At 43.2% G+C, this 18,780-nt stretch overlaps 1 protein-coding gene across 1 annotated transcript in view; it reads right to left on the reverse strand.

The window, feature by feature from the left end:
- Positions 1-18,780, reverse strand: part of LOC122556799 (sodium-dependent phosphate transport protein 2A-like) — a 71,631-nt gene that overhangs the window by 36,373 nt on the left and 16,478 nt on the right. The window contains exons 2-4 of the mRNA XM_087995475.1: positions 16,720-16,849; positions 4,724-4,921; positions 1,616-1,744 (exon numbers count right to left, since the gene is read on the reverse strand). Coding sequence (XP_087851601.1) covers positions 1,616-1,744; positions 4,724-4,921; positions 16,720-16,840 — 448 coding nt within the window. The 5' untranslated portion in view covers positions 16,841-16,849. The remainder of the gene's footprint in view (positions 1-1,615; positions 1,745-4,723; positions 4,922-16,719; positions 16,850-18,780) is intronic.

The following is an 18,780-nucleotide window of genomic DNA, read 5'->3' on the forward strand; positions in this document are numbered from 1 at the left end:
AAAACTCAATCAAGTTTGTGAGACATGATTTCCCACGCACAAAGCCATGTTGACTATTCCTAATCAGTCCTTGCCTTTCCAAATACATGTACATCCTGTCCCTCAGGATTCCCTCCAACAACTGCCACCACCGAGGTCAGGCTCACCGGTCTATAGTTCCCTGGCTTGTCCTTACCACCCTTCTTAAACAGTGGCACCATGTTAGTCAACCTCCAGTCTTCCAGCACCTCACCTGTGAAAATCGATGATACAAATATCTCAGCAAGGGGCCCAGCAATCACTTCTCTAGCTTCCTACAGAGTTCTCAGGTACACCTGATCAGGTCCTGGGGACTTATCCACTTTTATAGGTTTTAAGACATCCAGCACTTCCTCCTCTGTAATGTGGACATTTTTCAAGATGTCACCATCTATTCCCTATAGTCTATATCTTCCATGTCCTTTTCCAAAGTAAATACTGATGCAAAATACTCGTTTAGTAACTCCCCCATTTTCTGCAGCTCCACACAAAGGCCATCTTGCTGATCTTTGAGGGGCCCTATTCTCTCCCTAGTTACCCTTTTGTCTTTAATGTATTTATAAAAACCCTTTGGATTCTCCTTAATTCTATTTGCCAAAGCTATCTCATGTCCCCTTTTTGCCCTCCTGATTTCCCTCTTAAATATACTCCTACTTCCTTTATACTCTTCTAAGGATTGACTCGATCTATCCTGTCTATACCTGACATATGCTTCCTTCTTTTTCTTAACCAAAACCCCAATTTCTTTAGGCATCCAGCATTTCCTATACCTACCAATCTTTCCTATCACTGTAACAGGAATATACTTTCTCTCGATTCTCATTATCTATTTCTGAAGGCTTCCCATTTTCCAGCCGTCCCTTTACCTGAGAGCATCTGCCCCCAAACAGCTTTTGAAAGTTCTTGCCTAATACCGTTAAAATTGGCCTTCCTCCAATTTAGAACTTCAACTTGTAAATCTGGCCTATCCTTTTCCATCATTATTTTAAATCTAATAGAATTATGGTCACTTGCCCCAAAGTACTCCCCCACTGACACCTCAGTCACCTGCCCTGCCTTATTTCCCAAGAATAGGTCAAGTTTTGCACCTTCTCTAATAGGTACATCCACATACTGAATCAGAAAATGTTCTTGTACACATTTAACAAATTCCTGTCCATCTAAAACCTTAACACTATGGCAGTCCCAGTCTATGTTTGGAAAGTTAAAATCTCCTACCAGAACCACCCTATTATTCTTACAGATAACTGTTTCTCAATTTCCCTCTGACTATTGGGGGGGTCTATAATACAATCCCAATAAGGTCATCATCCCTTTCTTATTTCTCAGTTCCACCCAAATAACTTTCCTGGATGTATTTCTGGGAATATCCTCCCTCAGCACAGCTGTAATGCTATCCCTTATCAAAAACGCCACTTCCCCTCCTCTCTTGCCTCCCTTTCTATCCTTCCTGTCGTATTTGTATCCTGGAACATTAAGCTGCCAGTCCTGCCCACCCCTGAGCCATGTTTCTGTAATTGCTGTGATATCCCAGTCCCATGTTCCTAACCGTAATGAAGATTTCAGTTGAAAAGTTGAAGAATGAAGTGTTTAATACCTCCAGCAAGTTGGAAAGCTGCACTGAGGACGTCGAGAGAGCACACAAACATGTAGAGAAAGCTAAATAGCAACAGCATCTTCATCATGGAGCTCAGAATGAATTTCACTTTCCCCTTTGCACCCAGCTCTGAAAAAAACAAATGAGATTTCTCAGCTTCTTATCAGGTGTGGCAAGAGTTTACTTAACTGTTGACTCCCACATTTCAGTATTTCATGACAGCTTCTTGAGTATATTTATGAGGAACAATATCATCACCATGAGATAGCGTGATCATTTTTCATTTCAGGTATAATGTTTCCAACTGCTAAGCCTGAACGCAGCCAATATCATTCTCATTTTGCTATTTCCACATGGGTAACAGGTCTCACATAATGCTTTAATTGTCTAAGCCATTAATTTTTAAGTTATTGAGCACTTAACCTGAGTTACTACACAACCCATGAGACATTTTGTATCAACTTGTCTTGTATACTTCAAAATGGAGGACCACATGACCAATATGGCCATTTCCAAATCTTACTAGCTTTTCTCACTGGCTACTAACCTAAAGGCCGTGACTAATCATCTTGACAATATGAACCAAAATCGTTTTATGGCAGTTTTAAGAACGTGAATTCAATTTTAAAGAAAATCAGTAAACAAGGATCAGTTTGTGTGATTGTGAAACTGTTGGATTTGTTATAAAAGCTCAAGTGTTTCACCATTTTTCTGAAGAGGAGGAAATTTATCTGTGTCTGACATGTGTGTGATGCCTTGACCACACTAATGTGATTTAACACTTAAATGCCCTCTGACCTGGCCCAGCAAACCATTCAGTCGTTTCATATGATGCAGGAGGAACCACTAGAATCCGATAGTACAGTTTTGGTAGTGACACCTCGCATCTCAAGATTGAATTTAAAAATAAATCAATAAATCCAAACTCATTATTACCATGCTATGACATCCCACCCATGTCTACATTTCTGGTTAATGGAAGGATCATGAATATTAAAAAGCTTTACAAAATTAACAAGATATAAGACCTCTCACTCCATTTGAAAATCTGTTAATAGCTCATTAGATACTCTTCATTACTGCTGTGCTCTTCCAGCACACTAATCCAGAATCTGGTTTCTAGCATCTGCAGTCATTGTTTTAACTCTTCATTAACTGATTGGAGCTATTGATATATTTCCCACCTTTCCTTGATTGTTCACCCAAGCACATTCTGAGTGGACTGGACAGATCTGGAACATTGGGAGATGATTGAAAACGGTTTTGCAAAGACTGAAAAGGTGAAGAATGGTTGTAGTAGCGAAATAGTGTGAGGGGTGCGGGGGAATCAATCATGGCTAATTATAGGTGATGACGGGCAGTCCCTCTCAGGGAAGAGGCTGCTCATCGTGGATTACAACCAGAATGAGAAGCTGTGTGTGGAGATTTTTAAGATATGATATCTGGGGTCGGTTGTGCTGCAGCAACCACATGGTCTGACTGAGCAGGAGATTCTGTCATGCGTTGGGGTGTTGGAAGGATTTGCAGTCCAACAGGCAACCTGTTTCAGCTCACCTTTCTTGGCCATAACGTTTGAAATAAAGACTCAAAGGCGGGGACACTGACTGGAATGATTGGAGCAATGTCAGCCAGGATGGATCTCATAGAATATGGGTTCCCTGATTGGGTCTGTCAACCTGGTCCAATCAGGGAGCCCTAGCTGACAGATCTAACAGGAGTTTCAGGGACTCTGCTCACTCTTGGAGACAGCTCTGTGTTAGGTGGGTCAGTGTCATGCACTGTGCACGTGTAAATAAAGGGAGACTTGGTGACAGTGGGGAGTTATGTCACTCCCCACTGAGCCACAAGAACACCACTCCACCACCAGCACCATTGCCACCAGAACGGCAGATATGGATGAGATGACTCAGTGATATCGAGCTAACTGTAAGTCATATTTTTGCGAAGGAGGATTATAAATGTGTTAATTTCTCACATATTTTTGATGTTGATCTCTCTACCTTTGGCTGCAAGACCCTAAGATCTGGAATTGCTTCCACCTTTCAACCTCATTCTAGTTTTTTAAAGATATTCCACAAAACCTGCTATCTTTAACCAAACTTTTGATGCCTGCCTTAATATCTCATTATTTTAGACTTTCAGTATCCACAGGTGTTTGCTTGAATTCTAATATTTCTTAGAAACATGGGAGTAGGCCATTCAGCCCCTCCAACCTGCTCTGCCAATCCAGATCATGTATAACCATTGACCCAATGCCATTTTCCCATGCCATCCCCCAATTGATAGATGCCATTGGTAACTAGAAATGTATTAATTCCTGCTATGAATACATTCAATGATTGAGCATTCACGGCTCTCTTGGGGAGATAATTCCAAGGATTCACCAGTCCAAGTGAAGAGATTCCTCTGCATTTCAGTGCCAAATGGCTTCCCCATAAATCTGACACTATATTTCCCAGTCCTCGACACACACTCACCCCTCGCTCACACCAACCAGGGGACAACATCTTTCTGCATATGTAATTCATCTAAATTTTGTTTGATCATATCTGTTGTGAAGTGACCTGGTCCTTTATCATACAGTTAATTGCTATAATGAGGAGGTGGCTGAAGTGACCTTCTCTTATTTTTCCTCTCCCCTTTTGAGTTCAGCTCCGTCATACATCACTCTTTAAGTCTGGACTCAACTCTGTCCTTTACCAGAATCTGAAAAACCAAAAGATATTTTCTCAACTCTCTGATTAAGTGAAAGTGAGGACTGCGGATGCTGATCACATTCCTGTTGAAGGGCTTATGCCCGAAACGTCGACACTCCTGCTCCTCGGATGCTGCCTGACCTGCTGTGCTTTTCCAGCAACACACTTTTTGTCTCTGACTAAGTGACCATTAATACACCATTATGTTGACCTTCTGCAGTTTTGCCCCCAAACCAGAACTAAACAACTACACACGAGTATCCTGTTGACTGGTGTGATTGACAAATTGTGGTTACATCTCCACCAACAAAATGGAAATAGAAATACAATTAGAAATAGGGAAAGAAACAAGCATTAAGTTCAGATACTATGCTGCCCTGAGAGAATTTGATTTGAAATCTCAGTACCTTACCTCTCCATTGAGGTACATTGGAATTGTCCAGTCTGGCAAAAGCCCAGGCCACAGCTGAATGCGTGTCAATCTCAAACTTATCCATGTTCTCCACCAGGTTGACTGTTGAGCCTGGGCAGAGGTATCCATGATCCGAGTGTGCGACCCCCCCGACTGCAGGGAGATGGTATGGTTTGGTGCCAGCGACCCCATTCATGCCTGCCATATTAGAAGAACACAATGATAATTATTGAATCTGACATAACTTGGGATGGTTCTCAGCCGGGCATGACGTAGTGTGTGGAGGGGCTCTGGCTGAGAAATTGCTGGATCCCAATACCTAGACTGTCCAAATGCTCATGAACGTAGGTTGAGAAATCTGGACTCACAATGTGCTGAACTGCACTCTGTGAAAGTATTGCAGTACATTGGCAATATCCAATTAGTGAGGTGGGGGTTAGGGTGATCTGAACCCTTGTGTACATTAACATCTGTTGTGAAATGATGTTAATTGCTATAAAAATGCTGGTTAATTGCTATAAAAATGCCGGTTAATTGCTATAAAAATGGTGGAAGCGACTGCCTCTCATTTTTCCTCTTCCCTTTTGAGTTCAGCTCTATCGCTCTTTAAGGCTGCACTTAACCCTATCGTTTATCAGAATCTGAAAAATACCTCAAGTTATTTTCAGTATATTCTCAACAATAATAAATCAACAACTCCCACCCATGATCCGTCAATGCCCAATGTTTATTTCAGCCAAAGCACTTGCATTGCACTGAGATCTGATTCCATCTTTCAGATGAGACGTCGCTCAGATGAATAGCCAATGACAACATGCATCCCATTAAGAGTCCAGCATGATTTAAAGACTGTGTATGATGCATATGCAGAGACAAATGGAAAAATGAACTAATGCATTGGAGCAGTACTGTATGTAGATGCCAATTTGCATAATTAAATATATACGTGATTATGCACGCCTTTTTTTCTTTTTATTTGAGATAATTGGATTGAAATTCTATCATATGCAAATGTCCTTCATAGTCTACTGTAGTCATGTGACCTCTACCAGGAGACACACAGACTGAAGGCAGACATCTTGAGTTCCATTTTGTTACAATACTACGGTAAAGCTCTAACTAATATTGTTGGATAAACATAAAAGATTCCTCGGCCCTACTTCAAAGGAGGACAGGGGTTTTCTGACTGGTATCTGTAGTGATTGGAATGAGGCCAGAATAAGAATATGAGTTCCCTGATTGGGGCTGTTTATCTGGTCCAATCAGGGAGCCCTGGCTGACAGATATAAACAGGATGGTCAGAGGTTCTGTTCCCTCTATTTGCTGGCTCTGAGCTAGCTGGGACAATGTCATGCACTATGTACGTGTAAGTAAAAGGTGACTTGGTGATACCGGCCTTTATGGAGATATTTCAGTGTCCTGCCTCCGTATGTACCTCGACCAACACCAACAAACTGCCGATGTTAATCACATTGCTGTTTTGGAGGTTTGGAAGAGCACAAGTTGTTTGATGGGTTTCCAAATGACAATGAGGATTGCACTTCACAAGTCTGAGTGGTTCATTGATTACAAATCACACACCAGGGTCTCCAGGATTTGCATGTAGCTGCTTTTCTGCAAGGAAAGTAAATTAGCACACCATAAAGTTATGATGGCACGAAAAGTACAACTTTATCCTTTATACTTCGTTTTTGTCTCTTTTTGGGAAAGGAAAGTTTGCCAGGATTTCTACTCCTGACTAATATCATAACTAAACTCAATTCCCCATGACAGTGCTGCCCAATCTGCATTTTGAAGGTGACTCAAACACTCAAATGAATGAATGAAGAGACTGAGTCATGTTGCTGCAATGAAATGGCAGTGACTGTTCAATAAGAATGAAATTCCTGTGCTCAGTGGTGAGTTTGCAGCTGCTATTCTGCTCATCTCTTTTGAATTCTGAAGAAACTCTTTTGTTTTGAGTGTATAACTACAGCGGTGTGTTCAACTTTATTGAAGCTGTGATAAAACTATGGCTTTAAGACTTGTATTTTGACCCTTTCGTTTGAAGCTAAACACACTTAATTCATACACTACAATTAATTACAGACAAAATAAATGTAAAGGAAAAGTATTGGCTTAACTGTTCCTCTATTAAAATACTTAATAAATAATAAACTACTCATTAACTGTTCCAACATAGCAATATACCTACAATAGAGCCCGGGTGTCTCTGGAGAAGGAGCACGCGGTGTCCGTCAACACCCGGAGTTGTTCAGGGAGAGGTGGACCCCGCAGGGAGTGGAGTGCATTATTTCCCCCTCCAACTCTATTTTGATTTAGTCCCTGCACTCCCCTTCACTGTTTGATAACACGGCATTGCCCTTTGATGTGAAGGGCAGTGCTTGTCGCTGGCCACTCGGGTGTTTTCCTGTCTTCCTGGTGGTGGAAATTGAATAAAGATTCATATACCTTGTGTCTTTCACCCTGTTTCACACCTACATGCACACAACGTGGGGGCTGGGGAATAAATAAGCCCTACCGGTATCGGGTGGGGGTGGGGTGGGGGAGTAAGCATAAAAGAAGGAAAAAAACAGAAAAAAAAGTAGCAACACCCCATAAACACACCCTTGGCGGAGGCATATTCAATAACATACATTGTCTCGCATGCAATTTTAGCAGCAGGAAGAGAACCCTAGCTTTTAGCTGTAGCGAAGAGAGAGAGATTTGCAGCAGCTTTGACAACCCTAAGAGCTACTGAAAGTGAAAACTAAGACCCTGATTGTGTGGGAGCTTGACCCCGCCCATTCAGGCTGCTTCTATTGTTCCAACTTAAAAACAACCCCAAGATCTCACAAGCTGTTTACTTTATTGGCCTGAAACAGAATGCTCATCCCCTCTGTCTCAACCTCTCTCCATACAAAAGAAGGACAAAATTCAGCTTCCTAAAGCCATAGTATTATAGCAAAGTGAAACTGTTATGTTATGATAATGTCTTTCTACAATCTGTGTGCCTTTTGGTAGAGGTCACATGACTATAGTAGACCAGGAAGAACATTTTAATATGATTGAATTTCAATCCAAATATCTCAAATAAAAAGGAAAATAAGGTGTGCATTATCACAAATACACAAATTGGCAGCTACATACATTACTGTTCCAATGTATTAGCTCATCTTTCCATCTGTCTCTGCATTTGCATCATACACAGTCCTTAAGTCATGCTGGACTATTAATGGGATGCATGTTGTCATTGGCTATTCATCTGAGTGATGTTTCGCCAGTGTGTGTCATTCCTGCTTCTTTGATTGTTTCTATGGTAGCTGTTATTGGTCAATTTCTGTCTTTGGGTAGCTGCAACCATCTGGTCTGATGGATGATGCATGATCTGTGTAACAATGCATTCATTGCTTCCTGTTCATCCTCATGCATTTCAGATACAGCTTCTGGAGCTGAATATATGCACCTGAGATTGCAATGGTATATCGGGTCGCTTGAGGCAAGCGATGGCTGAGTGGTATTATCGCGCGAGTATTAATTGGAAATTCAATGTTCTAAGGATACAGGGTTTGAATCCTGTCATAGCAGATGCTGGAATTTGAATTTAATTTTAAAAATTCAGAATTAAGGACCTCTTGAGGACCATTGCCAATTGTCATTAAAACCCGTCTGGCTCACTAATGTCATTCAGGAAGGGAAATCTGCCATCCTCACCCAGTCTGGCCCACATGTGACTCCAGACCCATAGCAATGTGTTTGACCCTCAACTGCCTACTGAAATGTGGCTCAATTCAGAGATAGCTAAGGGGGAAGGGGGGTGAGCCAGAGACATGCACGTCTTACTGCATATGATCAACGTAACAACTGCTCCATGTAGGCCCCAAGCTGCCACTTGTACTGGGTTTGCTGAGATTGTTGAATGTTTGTACCCTGACTGGCTCTCCAATGTGCAAGAGTTCAGCAGCCAGGTCAAGAAGGAATTTTATCATTTCAACTTGATTTTCTTTTCACCTTACTTTTCACTACTTTTGGCTTCAGCAGCCTTTTTGTTATTAGAGGGGCGACGTGGCATTAATCTTTGTGTTGGGCTGCTTCCCATCCCTGCAGCAGATACACTTTTCCACACTTGAGGAATGCCTTGTAAGGGTCATTCTGCTATAATGTGGCAGGTTTGTTCCTCTGCAACCTCACACTATGGAAAATCACAGTATAGAAAATCACACTATGGAAAGTCACAGTATGGAAAATCACACTATGGAAAATCACGCTGTGGAAAATCACATTATGGAAAATCACGCTATAGAAAATCACATTACAGAAAATCATACTATGGACAATCATGCTATGGAAAATCACATTATGGACAATTACACTATGGAAAATCACGCTGTGGAAAATTACGCTATGGAAAATCACACTATGGAAAATCACACTAAGGAAAATCACGTTATGGAAAATCACACTATGGAAAATCACACTATGGACAATCACGCTATGGAAATCATGCTTTAGGAAATCGTGCTGTAGAAGATCATGCTATGGAAAACACGTTCACATTATGCAAACACCATCCACAATTTACCAATCGCATTATAGCTAATTCATGCTGATAAAACGCATGTTATCGCAGAATGACCTGTATACGTCTGTGTGCTCTTGGTCTGATTTCTTAATGGCTCCTGCGGTGATCTCTACTGCCACCTCAGCCTTTTCATTTGACCGGGGATCATATGGATGTGATGCTTGTGTCAAAATTTCCAATCTTCCATGAAGCAACTGAACTCTTCCCTCATAAACTCAGGGTCATTGTCACTCAAGACAATTCTATAAAGACTAAAGTGTGTTTTTTAGGCATTGACAATCCCAGTGGTAAATCTTTGAAATCTATCTCCCGGTATTCAGAATTGTAATCTGCGATGACCAGATAACCAGCTCCTGTGAGTAGGAAGGGTTATATCGAGCGTCACACAGGTATCATTCATGATTGTCTAGCGTGCTGAGTTTGTGACTCATTAGACCCACTGAGCTGGATCTTGTTGCCCTCGATTCCATTGCTTACATTTGGGCAGAAGACCTCATTGTTTGTCCTTCTCAGATTTGAATCAATTATTAGGGTTTGCATAGATGCATCTTTGCAGCTCTCCTGACAACTCCCCCAGGAGAATCTTCGGCATTCCTATGTCATCATCTCTAGCTGCCTAATGTGTTCTTACAGCAATAGGTGTCTCCTTGATGATCTCAGGCCATCCTTTCTCGAGCAGTTGGAGATTTCCATCTTGATAGTTTGCTTGATTTGAGCCAGCCATCTGTCTGTTAGCACCCTCTCAGCCCGCTTGGGCCACCCCTTATTCCTGATGAAGGGCTTATGCTCGAAATGTCAACACTCCTGCTCCTCGGAAACTGCCTGACCAGTTGTGCTTTTCCAGCACCACACTCTTTGACTCTGATCTCTAGCATCTGCAGTGCTCCCTTTCTCCCATCTGCCTGTTACATTCAGTGCCCCCCAATGGGTTGGCTTCCTGAGCGTGGCACGTTTCTGCTTCACAATGAATGTGGAAGACTTCACACTCTGTTTTAGCGTCCTCTACTCTCTTCATTAGGAGTTGCTGGTCTTGACAGTAAGGCTGCAACATGCATCTCCTCCCCCTGTATATCACATTCAGATGCTATCTCTGTAACAAGATGCAGATGCAGATGACATGTTGTAGGGTGACTATTACCGTTGGGAAAAGACTGTCTCATAAATCTTTTTCACCCTAACATCTCTCACAGGGTGGCATGGTGCCTCAGGGAAGAACGCTGCTGTCCCACAGCGTCAGGGACCTGCATTCAATTCTAGCAGCATCTGTGTGGAGTTTACATGCTCTGTCTCTCTGTGTTTTTAGATAAGAGTCATTACAGTTTGGAAACAGGCCATTTGACTAACATACCTAACACTTTGGGAAATTTAGCACGGCCAATTCACCTGACCTGCACATCTTTGGATTGTGGGAGGAAGCCGGAGGAAACCCACACAGACCCGGGGAGAATGTGCAAACTCCACACGGGCAGTTGCTCAAGGTGGGAATTGAACCCGTGACCCTGGCGCTACGAAGCAACAGTGCTCACCACTGAGCCCCCGTGTCACCTCTGGTTTGCTCCAGGGGTAGTATTTCAGCATTAATGCTGCCATTGCTATTTGCTTCATTTCAGTGAATGGTGCTTCTTGTTGCAATTCCCTGGTCGTGAGATGGTGCGATGTTTCACACTCTGGCAACAGCGTGGGCAAGAATTCTGCTGAATAGTTGGTTAAGCCAACACATCATTGCACTACTTTTATAGCAGTTTATCGCTGCATTGCTGCTGGGCAAAAAAAAAAACACCTTTTTATCATCAGTACATGACCCACGCCTTTGGTTTCAAGTGTCTTTCATTGTAATTTTTCCTTGTTCAACTTCTGGTTCGCTTGGCAAGTTCTGTCGAGCAGTCCCACCAGATTGTGACCATAGTCAGCAATAAGTTCTTCTCTTGTGTCTCTATAAATTAGCAGACCATCCACTGGAGCTCATGATCCAGGATGAGCACTAACTATCTCATGTTGTCCACATTGATCATCTTCTGGATTAACAAAAACACCAAACAGTATGTTCAGTCTCTGTATCTTGCAAAGGGCATCCAGAATGCAGTTACATACCCATTACTTTTATCTAACTTTACTCACTAGTGACCATCAAAAGGATGGTGAAGGTGCAAGTTGTGGCAAAATTATTTTCATGATTGGAATTGGGTCATGAAACCTTCTTCAAAACCTTTCATTCCTGCATACTCTCTGCCTTCCAGGATATTTCTCTGGTACTGTTTGGGGTGGTATGGGGGCTCAGTGGTTAGCACGGCTGCCTGACAGCACCAGGGACCTGGGTTTGATTCCTCCCTCGGGTGACTGTCTGTGTGGAGTTTGCACAGTCTCCCCGTGTCTGCATGGGTTTCTTCCGGGTGCTCTGATTTCCTCCCACAGTCCAAATATGTGCAGGTTAGGGTGAATTAGCTGTGCTAAATTGACCATAGTGTTTAGGGATGTGTAGATTAGGTGCATTAGTGATGGGTAAACATAGGGGAATGAGTCTGGGTGGGTTACCCTTCAGAGGGTCAGTGTGGACCTGTTGGGTCGAAGGACCTCTGTCCACACTGTAGGGAATCTATGAGTCTGTTGTCATTCCATTCTACAGGAATTGCCTCTTTCTTGTCTCCTCCCTTCTTTTCCACCTCTTCTTACCCGACCTTCCAGGATGGCCTTGGTGACAGCTAGAACTGTCCTCAGCAGATCCTGAAATGATTTGATATTCTCATCTATTTCGAGATGATATTATCCCGGAAGACATCCTCATCCTGTGAGCATATCTTTCTACTCATCTGAGATATGTCCTATCATCCATGCTTTAGTTTGCTGGATCACTTTGCAAATCTCTTTTGAGAACTCTAGCTTTAGATTTGCTCTGGCTGTGAACAGTGACATTATCTTCTTTGAGCTCGACTGCTAGGTCCTAGTTCAGGTTATCGCAATGACGTCTCAATGTAGCTTTCCCCTTGGCATAGCCATGATGCCATCATATACACTTAACCTTCCACTCCAGAGCTTCATTTATGTCTCACCGTGTTGAGCCACTTGGCACAGATCCGTGAAGATCAGGACATGTATAATGCACCAGTGTTTACATGCATTTATGTTGACCCTGATATTCTCTTTCTGCAGTTCTCGTTGGTTCAGAGGTCACAAACCATCACTCAGCTGTCAACTCAATTGAACTAAACTGTTGCTTGGTGCCGAATGATTTGGCATAATCTTCAAAAGCTCTCTCTTCAATTGGCATCTGTGCCAGCTTATTTGCCTTTCCCCATCCCCATGTGCATCCTTGCATAAGGACTTCCACAGTATATGCATCCTGCAGCTTGTCTGTGATTGTTCTGCCCTGTGTGCCTGGAGGATCTGTCAGCAGTAGGTCAGATCTGGCTGACATGAAAATTGATTCACAACCACAACATTTCTGTGGAGGTCAACTTATCTCCTGAGTGTAAAATTGCCTTCTCTCGAGAAACGCACTTTCCCGTTTTCCCTTACGGCTCCTGTCTTGTCGTAGCTCATCGTTTACTTGCGCAAGTTCACAGGTTTCTGCAAACTGATGCAACACATTGATGAGTGGACTGTTTTAATTATTTTCCCAATTAGTCAGTATCAACTGGCCATGTGTAATGTTCACCTGCGGCTTAAAATGTGCCTTCAAAGTTTATAAAATTCCTGCTGCCTGTTTTTCATTGAATCCCTACAATGTGGAAGGCAATTTGGCCCATTGTATCCACACTGACCCTCCAAAGAGCATCCCACTCAGACCCACCCCATTCCTGTAACTCCGCATTTCCCATGGCTAATCCACTTAACCTACACATCCCTGGACACTATGGGTATTTTAGCATGGCCAATCCACCCTAACCTACACATCCTTGAATACTATGTGTATTTTAGCATGGCCAATCCACCCTAACGTACACATCCTTGAATACTATGTGTATTTTAGCATGGCCAATCCACCCTAACCTACACATCCTTGAATACTATGTGTATTTTAGCATGGCCAATCCACCCTAACCTACACATCCCTGGATACTACAGGTATTTTAGCACGGCCAATCCACCCTAACCTACACATCCCTGGACACTATGGGCATTTTAGCACGGCCAATCCACCCTAACCTACACATCCCTGGACACTATGGGCATTTTAGCACGGCCAATCCACCCTAACCTACACATCCCTGGATACTATGGGTATTTTAGCATGGCCAATCCACTCTAACCTACACATCCCTGGATACTATGAGTATTTTAGCATGGCCAATCCACCCTAACCTACACATCCCTGGACACTATGGGTATTTTAGCATGGCCAATCCACCCTAACCTACACATCTCTGGATACTATGGGCATTTTAGCACGGCCAATCCACCCTAACCTACACATCCCTGGACACTATGGGTATTTTAGCACGGCCAATCCACCCTAACCTACACATCTCTGGATACTATGGGCATTTTAGCACGGCCAATCCACCCTAACCTACACATCTCTGGATACTATGGGCATTTTAGCATGGCCAATCCACCCTAACCTACACATCCCTGAATACTATGGGTATTTTAGCATGGCCAATCCACCCTAACCTACACATCCCTGAATACTATGGGTATTTTAGCATGGCCAATCCACCCTAACCTACACATCCCTGGACACTATGGGTATTTTAGCACGGCCAATCCACCCTAACCTACACATCTCTGGATACTATGGGCATTTTAGCACGGCTAATCCACTCTAATCAGCACATCCCTGGATACTATGGGCATTTTAGCATGGCCAATCCACCCTAACCTACACATCCCTGAATACTATGGGTATTTTAGCATGGCCAATCCACCCTAACCTACACATCCCTGGACACTATGGGTATTTTAGCATGGCCAATCCACTCTAACCTGCACATCTCTGGATACTATGGGCATTTTAGCACGGCCAATCCACCCTAACCTACACATCCCTGAATACTATGGGTATTTTAGCATGGCCAAATTTACCCTAACCTACACATCCCTGGAAACTATGGGTATTTTAGCACGGCCAATCGACTCTGACCTGCACATCTTTGGACAGTGGGAGGAAACCAGAGCACCCGGAGGAAACCTGTGCAGACACGGGGAGAATGTACGAACTCCAGTCACAGTTAGAATCAAGCCCGGGTCCCTAATGCTGTCGGGCAACATTGCTTACCACTGAGCCACCATGCCACTCTAAGAGTGATTAAGGGTGAAATAAATCATCTTTGCCCAATAGTAATAATTGTTTAGTGACTTGAATTGTTCTAGGCTCCGCTCCAAATCAGTTGCTATTACTGTTCTACTACTGTTCATGGAAGACCTCCCAGTCTTGACTCAAATCCCCAGTAATTTTACAAGTGCTGGTAGGGGAGAAAGCTGCAACTATTTTCTTTTAAGCAATGTTTTCAGTCTGATCTTCATTATTTTATTTCCATGGCAGCTCTGCAGTTATGCTTTTTAGTTCAGATGAAGACACACGCTACCTATGACAATATGTTTGAGGTGAGCACAGCAGCGTGTTCAATGCAAGGACTTTACTGACATGGAGCTTAAGATCATAGAATCCCTGCAGTGTGGAAACAGGCTCTTCGGCCTAACAGCTTCACACTGACCCTCCAAAGAGTAACCAAACTCCCACCTCATTATCCCACACTTACCCCTGACCAATGCACCTGACCTTCAATTCTGAACACTGTAGGAAATTTAGCATGACCAATTCACCCAACCTGCACACCTTTGGATTGTGGGAGGAAACTGGAGCACCCAGAGGAAGCCCAAGCAGACACAGGGAGAATGTACAAACTTCACACAGACAGTCGCCTGAGGCAGGAATTGAACCTGGGTCCCTGGTGCCAAAAGGCAGCGGTGCTAACCACTGAGCCACCATGCCATCTCCACCTCTCTCTTGTAGTGACCACCCAGTGTCACCGCCAACATTGTGCTGTATATCAACAGATCCCTAACAGTAGTGGGCAGGTAGTAACAATGGTTAAGAAAGCAAATGAAATTTATTTTCTAAATCATCCACAGTTCGAGGGCGTCACTGGCTAGGCACTGCTTAGTGCTCATCCCTAATTGGCCAGAGGGCAGTTGTGAGTCAACCACATTACAGTGGGTCTGGAGTCACATACAGGCCAGACTATAAGATCATAGACAAAGGAGCATAAATTTGGCCATTCAGCCCATCGAATCTGTTCCACCATTCAATCATGGCTAATAGATTTTTCAACCCCATTTTCCTACTTTCTCCGCATTACCTTTGACCCCTTGCAATCAAGAGCTTATCTACTTCTGTTTTAAATATACTAAATGGCCAGAGTAAGGAATGCAGTTTCCTTCCTTAAAGGACATTAGTGAACAACTATTTTCCTCCATTTGCCGAAGCATAGATTACAACCACACAGAAATTGTGCTCGAACTCTATAAAATACTCGTTCAGCTAAAGTAGTGCACCGACTTTCGGACATTACATTACAGTCAATACGGTTGCACTGGAGAAAACATTTAAGGCAATCTTGCTAGGACAGGACATTTTAACTGTAATGAGAGATTGGACAGGGATTATTTTCCTCCTAACAGTGAAGGCTGAGGGGAGATTCAGTCGAGGTGTATAAAATTATCGGGCCCTAGATAGAGTGGACAGGAAGGATTAATTTCTCTCAGCAGGGAGATCAATAACTAATATAACTTTTCAGTAATTGGTTGAAGGAGTGGAGAGAAGGTGAAAGTGTTTTTCACTCAGAGGGAACTTTAACTCATGTCCCTGAAGGCTGTTAGAGATAGAAACTCTCGTTTACAAAGCACTTGGATATTAATTTGAAGTATTAGGGGACATCAGACCAGGAGCTGGAATGTAGATTGAGGTTGCCTGACTCCTTTCCAATTGACATAGATCGATTGAACGTAACAACTTCCTTTTACGCTGCACATTTCTATGGCTCTTGAAGTTTCTATAGATTGGCAGCTCCATGAGCTATTTGGCTTTGGAATGAAGTACCAGACCAGAACCAGCATCAGGAGCTTACTGACTTCCTGCCTTTTCTTTTGTGCACCGGTGACACATTGACTTGAGAGCATAAATCGTGAAGCACATACAAAGACTTTTGTATTTGTACATATAATTGCATGACATCTTCCAGCTCAAAAATAAGTTATTTGTCCAAATAACACACAGTTCCAATGTCTTTACACACACACCAGTTAGTTCTAACTATCACGGTCCTTTCACCCTATTCTTCTAGAAACGTAACCTGCTTTGCACGACTTCATATTCTGACACATCTTAGATATGTATGAGCGTTCTGAAAGTAGCATGGCATAGATCTTGCTTGTGAAGGTTACAGAAGAAAGAAAGGGACTTCTTTGACTGTGGGAACCTGTGAGAGGTGAGTACCATTGATGATGGCGCATGGCAGCTGTGGAGAGTCAGGAGCACCACCACTGGGCAGCGAGAGAGGTCCACAGTGTACTCTCCTGGAACTGGCTGGACTGGCTCCGAGATGTGATGCCATCATATTCCGAAGCTGCACAGTAAAGGAGCACATGTCATTGTCTCAGAAACTTCCCAGTGACTATATGGAAAAGAAACAACTGCAATATATCCCCGTCCACATTCTGCAAGGGAACATGTTACTGAATCATAGAGTCTTAGAGACATACAGCACAGAAACAGACCCTTCCATCCAAAACGTCCACGCCAATCAGACATCCCAATCTTACCTAGTCCCATTTACCAGCATTAGACTCATATCCTTCATATTCATCTAGATGCCTTTTAAATGTTGTAATTGTACCTGCCTCCACCACTTCCTCTGGCAGCTCATTCCATACACCCTTTGTGTTAAAAAGTTGCCTTAGGTTCCTTTTATACCTTTCCCCTTTCACCCTAAACCTATGCCCTCTAGTTCTGGACTGCTCCCCCCCCACCCACCCCCTCACCTTGTCTATTTACCCTTTCCATGCCCCTCATGATTTTATAAACCTCTATAGGGTCAGCCCTCAGCCTCTGTCACTCCAAGGAAAACAGCCCCAGCCTATTTAGCCTCTCCCGATAGCTCAAATCCTCCAACCCTGGCAACATCCTTGTAAAAATCTTTTCTCATCTCTTTCAAGTTTAACAAGTTCCTTTCTATGTGTTACTGGCATGTGCTTCGTAATAATTCTCAACAAAAATAAATTGTGTTTCTTGCTTGTTGTATGTAACATATACCATGCATTTGGTTTGGTATGTGTATGACGCAAATTGGTGTGTATTGTCACGATCATATAGGATGTCTATGATGACCATGTCAGCTGTGGTTTACCTGGTGGACTGGTTCAGTTCTGCATTCGAGGATGGGCTGATGGGAATCGTCAAGACTAGTTTAGTTTGGGTACTTGGTTGGCAAGGACAAGTTGGACGGTGGGGTGTGTTTCCATGCTGCATGTCTGTCAAACCCATTTCAGAAAGCTTGTTATGAAACCACGCAGATCGCTCCAATGTAAAACCAACACAGCATTGCCTTTCAGATGAGGAGGTGAGGGCCTGTCTGGCCCTTCAGATGGGCATAAAAATCCCAGTTTTACTATTTCAAACAAGAGCAGGGGGGCCTTTTCCCTGATTATAGAATGCCTATAGTGTGGAAGCAGGCCACTTAGCCCATACCAACCCTCTGAACCTAAATCCACCCCATCACTGTGACCCTGCATTTCCTACAGCTAATTCACTTAGCCTGCATGATGGCTCAGTGGTTAGCACTGGTGCCTCACAGCACCAGGGTCCAGGTTCGATTCCAGCCTCAGATATCTATCTGTGTGGAGTTTGCACATTCTCCCTGTGTCTGCGTGAGTTTCCTCCCACAGTCCAAACATGTGTGGGTCAGGTTAATTGGCCGTGCTAAACTTGCCCGTAGTGTTAGGTGCATTAGTCAGAGGGAAATGGGTCTGGGTGGGTTACTCTTCGGAGGGTCGGTGTGGACTGGTTGGGCCAAAGGGCCTGTTTCCACACTGGAGGGAATCTAGTCTAATCTAATCTCTGGACAATTTAACATGGCCAATCCACCTAACCAGCATACCTTTGGACTGTGGGAGGAAACCCATACAGACAGGGAGGAATGTGCAAACTGTACACAGTCACCCAAGGATGAAATCAAACCCAAGTCTCCTGGCATTGTGAAGCAGCAGTGCTAACTACTGAGCCATTATGCTATACAAAGGGCTGACCACTATTTGTTCTTCAACAAAGATTACCAGAACTGATCAGTATTTCATTACTTCATGGGAGAATTTGTTGTTAGCAAACTGGTCACTGCACTTCTCTGCATTGTAGCAGTCAGTACGTTATTAAAGTTGCCTGTAAAGAGGTTTAGACTTCAAAGTTGTGCATGGCGCTATGTAAATGAACATTCTTTCTTTTGCTAGCTTTGTGATTGCTGAACAATTTTCTTGCATCTAAACACCCTACACTTCAAAATTG

Source organism: Chiloscyllium plagiosum, unplaced genomic scaffold (genome assembly GCF_037043375.1).
Source record: "Chiloscyllium plagiosum isolate Xiang-an unplaced genomic scaffold, Cpla_swu_hap1 HiC_scaffold_16, whole genome shotgun sequence".
Taxonomy (NCBI): domain Eukaryota; kingdom Metazoa; phylum Chordata; class Chondrichthyes; order Orectolobiformes; family Hemiscylliidae; genus Chiloscyllium; species Chiloscyllium plagiosum.